At 40.7% G+C, this 5,966-nt stretch overlaps 1 protein-coding gene across 1 annotated transcript; it reads left to right on the forward strand.

Annotated features, from left to right (window-relative positions):
- The first annotated feature begins 3,134 nt into the window (after positions 1–3,134).
- On the forward strand, positions 3,135–5,671 carry LOC118485915 (transcription factor bHLH104-like). Its single transcript, XM_035982436.1, has 3 exons — positions 3,135–3,181; positions 5,139–5,301; positions 5,417–5,671. Exons 1-3 carry the CDS (start codon positions 3,135–3,137, stop codon positions 5,669–5,671), a joined length of 465 nt encoding a protein of 154 aa, XP_035838329.1.
- Positions 5,672–5,966: the final 295 nt, after the last annotated feature.

The raw sequence follows: 5,966 nt of genomic DNA on the forward strand, positions 1-5,966 counted from the left end.
CAATGATGTGATCCAACACGTAGCTAGAGCTCAAATAGCTGTCTAGCTTGAGTTGGATTGCCTCACTTTCCGTTTTTACACAGACCATTTCTTTTTGCATTGCCTCAAGACGTGAGATGTACAAATTAATGTCCGTTTGTTTTCTGGAAACCATTTTAGTCAATTCAGTTTTGTCTTTCTTTAATGTCTCAATCATTGACTTAAATTCCTTTTCATGGTTTTCATAAAACATATTAGCTTCTGTGCATTTTGAAAGATCCACAGTCAACTTCTGATTGTGGATGAATGTCACATCATATTTTTCTTGCAAAGCGTCGTGTTTGCTTTGCAATGCACACCACTCAGCATTCAAGGAATCATGTTTGTCTTGCAAGTCAAACAAACTAGCTTGTAAAGCATCATGTTTGGCTTGCAACTCAGACATGCTTGCCTCAAACTCAGCACATTTAGCCTGTAAGCTATCACAATTATCACAGTTTACAGCAATGGGTTCATCGACACATACCTGACTTGAAGAACTGTCGACATTAGCCATAAAGGCTGAATGGAGAGAAGACGAAGTACAAGCAGCTTGATCCATCAGAACAGATCTTCTTTGAGTTTCTGCTGCAGCTTCCTCCAAAAGTTCATCAATATCAGCATCAACTGAGACACCAGATGTCTCACCCATATTCTCATCGCCTGACCCAGATGAATCTTCATCAACACTTCTGCTGTACCCAGAAGAGTCTTCATCTTCAGACGATTCACCACCACTGGCGGAAGATTCTCCACCACTGGTGTTAACTACATCCTTCACAACTTGAGCAAAGCAAGCTGTACCATTAGGAGCATCACCACCAAACTGGATTGTCCAGTCGCAACCTTCATCCATCTGAACTACAAGTGCCCGGTTGTCTTGATTGTTGACAGGCACTAATGTACGTTCATTATTCCTGTTCTGGTTCTGCTGGTTGCCCTGGTTTCTGAAGGGGTTCTGGTTTCCATGCTGTGCTGGCTTTGCACATTCCCTCTTGAAGTGACCCCGTTCACCACAGTTGAAGCACCTTACTGCTTGTTTATCGAACCCATACTTGGTGTCTCTCTTACTTTCCAAGCTGGTTCTGCCAGTACTTTCCATCCAATCCTTTGCTCTTCTCACAGCACTAGCAAAGGCCCACTTGATATCCATCAAGTCCATCTCTTCTTTATCTATCTGCCGATAGTCTTCCTGTGTCAGATTAATGTTGCCAATCTGACCTTCTATCAATCCACAGTACGCGCTCACTATAGTGTTAAGTAGCTCCATGTGTTCCTTGGCTACTTCTACACTGACTTTTGAGAAGCTTGAAGTGTCGAGCTGTACTGTATTTGGCTTTGATTGTTGACCAGCAGATGATGTTCCTCCATAACATGCACGTTGTTGTTGAGCAGGAGGCGGAGGAGGAGGTGGTTGGATTGGATTTCCAAATATGTCTGTGGTGGGAGGCGGCTTAACAGGAACTTGTATTGGATTGCCAAAACAATCTGTACTTGTGACAAACGCCGTTTGAATTGGAGCATGTGAACCAGTTCTTGCAGACGAAGAGCTGGAAGTTCCATAATACACTTCTGGATTCTGTGGCAATGGAACTCTCTTCGCCTTCAATGTTTCCTCCTGATCCTTGTTTTCCAAAAGCTGCACGAAGTCGTTAAAAGTTGTAGTTCTCAACGCTCCGTTATACTTAAGGATTTCCAAGAAACTACTCCATTGAGGAGGTAAGGCATCAGCAAACTTCTTTACCACCTCTGCTTGAGTTGTTGTAACTCCAAAATTGTTCAATTCAGTAAGCAGGTGATAGAACCGACTTGTCATGTCTCCCAGAGACTCCTTATCCAGGCAAGCGAAGCTGTCAAATTCTTTCTTGAGTAGATCATGACGCAGCTGACGTGTTGCTTCATTCCCTACTCCTCTTGTTTTCAACCCGTCCCACAACTTCTTAGTTGTCTTGAAGCTGACAAACTGGTGATAAATATCCTTGCTCAAAGCCTGGGTGAGAATGGCGTATGCTTTCTTTTCCAGATCATACGTTTTCTTTTTATCTTCGGGAAGATCAGCAAATGACGCAGTCTCTGAAGCAGCAACCTCTATGGCTTGATCGAAATCTGTGGTGAAACGTATCCACAGTTCCGTATTTTGACCAAGAACATATGTTTTAAACCTCTCAGCCCATCCTGGATATTCATTCAAACTCATCAGTTTTGGGGGTCGATTCAAACTTCCTGTTTCGCTTTCGCTTAATAAGATACTTTGTACACTCGGAGTTTGACCCGTTACTAATGCCCATTGATTTGATGGTAAAGCATTTGCTTGTGAAGATGTAGATACTGGAGATTCGGCCCATGATGGTGATAGACTTGTACACGTGTATTTTCCACTATCAGGAGCCGGTGTACCCCACCATGAAGGAGTAACTCCTGAACTTGTATATTTACCACTATCTGGAGCAGGATTCCACCAACTCGGATTCATCTTTGACAAGAAAAATAAATTCTAAGTGAATAATCCGAGAGATCACACAACCGAAGGTTCCTGGTCGAAAGATCTGCAATCACAGAAAGTTGTTAACAATAAACAGATCACAATCGAAAGATATAATCTTGTTCGAAGGATCAGCAGTACTCGAAGGATTACTGTTGACTCTCGAACAATGATCTCGAAAGATTCAAGAACTCGAAGGATTCCCTTTTGAAAGATCCTTATCTTTCGAGTCAAATCCCTATCTTTCGGACACTTATCTTTCGAATAGCTAACTTCCGAAGGATCACACTTGTTCGAATGATCAACAGTGTTCGAAGGATCACTGTTGACTTTCGAGCACTGGCTTCGAAAGACTCAAAATCTCGAAAGATTCACACTTGAAAGATCCTTATCTTTCGAGATAAAACAACTATCTTTCGAAAAGATTCCCTGATCGAAAGATATGTTTCGAACTTCGAAGGACTACTCGAAAGATGTTTATCTATCGAGCTGTCACTGATCGAAGGATGGTCTTTCGATGTCGAAGGATATCTTTCGAAGTCGAAGGATATCTTTCGAATGTGCACTGACACACTGACACAGATGTGACGGGTTGGTGAAAAGGTGATGGGTAGGTAAGTCAACTTTCGGCAGAATGGTATGGCAGGCTGACAACTTTCCCACCAACCAAGATTTTCAAAGGTAATTTACCCAAAAAGGAAAACTTAACCCAGAAACCGGTGACCGGAACCTTAACCGGAATATTTGCCGGAATTCACCAAATCACTCAAAAACAAGTTTTCAAGTTACCCAACCCCACTTTAAAACACTCCCGGTTAGTTTAGACACGTTTTTACTCAAAGAAAAAGCAAGAAAACAAGTAAAAACAGGTGCAAAACCAAGTGTTTCAACACACCACAACTTGTAAAAACCCGGTTTTAAACAAGGTAAAGAGCCAAGCTCTGATACCACTTGTAGGTCCCTGTTTCGCGGAGGATTACGAACCTAAACCTTGTTATACAAACCTACTAGCGAGTGCGGAATCCAAGCTAGCAAGCAAACCGAGTTAGTAGCAAGTAGAGAAACAAACACACAAAGATTCACCGATTAACACTAGTCGTATTAATGCAATGAGGGTTTCGGTTACAAGCTCAATGTTTACAGAAGTGTTCTATAAACTCTCTAAGTGTGTGAGTGAGTTCTGGGCAGAATGCTCTCTAAGCTTCTATCTCTCGGGTGTGTGGGAATGGCAGAACTCCAGAACTTTCAACACATGCATGGGTATATATACCCAGCTCAGCATGTCTGCTCGAAGGATTCGACAGATGGTCCGAAGGATCATCTGTCGACCACATGTTACACGAAAGATCAGCATGGACCTCGAAGGATCATCCTTCGAGGTCTAATGGTCGAACCATGGTCGAACCATATCTTTCGATCACCTCGAAGGATCAGGTGTATCCTTCGAGGCTATCCTTCGATCAGAACATCTTTCAACTGTTGTCCAAGTCACACCGGAGGATGGTTGACTTGGTCAACTTACAATACAAATCAGGACATCGTTTATATCAGACCGAATACAGACAAAGTACAGACACAAGTGCACCAACAAGAATGTAACATAACTCTTAAGCAACAACAAAACCTTAACAGAAATCATACAAGAGATCACATCGAAATCTCAACGGTTCATGAAAACAAAAAATAAGAAAATCAAGATGCAAGCGTACAACACCATCTCTTAGACGGTCTTCGTTTTGGCAGCCTTCTTTGTTGTTGAAGATCTTCTTGGGATAGAGTTCTTCATCCCGATGAAGAACAAAAGTGCCCCCAACAAAGCCAAACTCTACAAAAACCAACAACCAATAAGTACACTTTCAAGGGTTACAAAAAAGAAGCTATACAACAGATCAAATCTACCTAGGGCTGCAAACGAACCAAACGTTCGGCGAACGGGTTGTGAACCGTTCGGCGGGAAGTTCATTTGTGTTTGTTTATTTATGAAACAAACGAACACGAACAAGAAATTCCGTTCGTTTAGTTAAATGAGCGAACAAGAATAGAAGCCCCGTTCGTTCATTTATGTTCGTGAACGTCCGGTAACGTGTTCCTTTGTGTTCGGTTGTGTTCAATAGTTCATTAGTGTTTTAATCTCTGTTGTTAAAAGCGATCGCCTGGTCCGCCTAGTGTTTTAGTTTATCCCTTAAGTTGCTTAAAAAATACAGACGAACAAGAATAAATGTACCGTTTAGTCAAATGGGTTGATGTGTGTTACTCTCTCTCTCTCTCTCTTAATGGGTCAAATCAATAGATGACTTAAGATGAACTACTGAAGTGAGTCAAATGGGTTGAAAGTCACCCAGAGTGTATTTACTGAAGTAATAAAGTTTATTTTGATAATTTATAAAATAATAAACCTTCATTGACCCGTAACAAAAAGTCTCGTTCGTTTTAACCTGTTAACCATTACAAATCCACCCATTTAGATGCCTCTAGGTTTTACGTTTTGGTATTCATATCCGGTTAGTGCGTTAATTAACAGCCAAAATGCAAGAAATAAGTATTTTCTGGTCTTTTTCATATTCAGTATATTCTTCAGCAATATAAATGGATTTATGTTTAAGGTTTATTGTTTATATATTATTAATTCTTTTTGTAGGTTCTTAGAATTAAGCTCTACTTTGGAACCCGACCGGCCTGCTACCACTGATAAATTGGCTATACTTGGAGACACTATTCGAGTTCTAAATCAGCTCAAATCTGAAACACAGGATTTCAAAGAAATGAATGAGAAACTATCGGAAGAAATTAAAACCCTGAAGGTTAGTATACATGTACACGTATTGATAATAAATGAACTTGCTTAATGGTTTTCTTCTCTCTTAATAAATTTCTCTAGACTTGTTTAAAAATGTTTTTCTTTTTCAAAACCTGCAGGCGGAGAAGAACGAGCTTCGTGAAGAGAAACTTGTATTAAAGGCGGAAAAAGCAAAAATGGAGCAGCAGGTCAAATCCATGACCAGTAATATTCCACCACCTGGATTTATGGCACCACATCCGGCTGCATTTCAGGCTGGAGCGAACAAGATGCCTGTTTTTCCAGGCTACGGTTACAATCCAATGTGGCAGTATTTACCACCATCTACGTGTGATACGTCTCATGATCATGAGCTGAGGCCACCTGCTGCTTAATGACCGAACCAATAAAAGAAGCGTTAGGTCATTGTAGTTTGTAAATAGAAATGCTTAGTTGGATTTTGTGTTTTTATCAATCTGCACTTCTGCCATTATGTTTTTAGGGACGAATAGAGTTTTTTGTTGTATATAAATGATATCCTCTAATATTTTTATCCCAGGTACTGATGTTCATCTTGGGGTATTTGCCAGCATGATCACTAGTCAAAACAAAATATTTTGTTAATGTCAAAAAGGGGTAGCGGCGCAGCTTGTTGCCTGTTTACCAACTATCTCGATGTAAATTCATAGT

The sequence above is a fragment of the Helianthus annuus genome, chromosome 13, assembly GCF_002127325.2.
Source record: "Helianthus annuus cultivar XRQ/B chromosome 13, HanXRQr2.0-SUNRISE, whole genome shotgun sequence".
Lineage (NCBI taxonomy): Eukaryota > Viridiplantae > Streptophyta > Magnoliopsida > Asterales > Asteraceae > Helianthus > Helianthus annuus.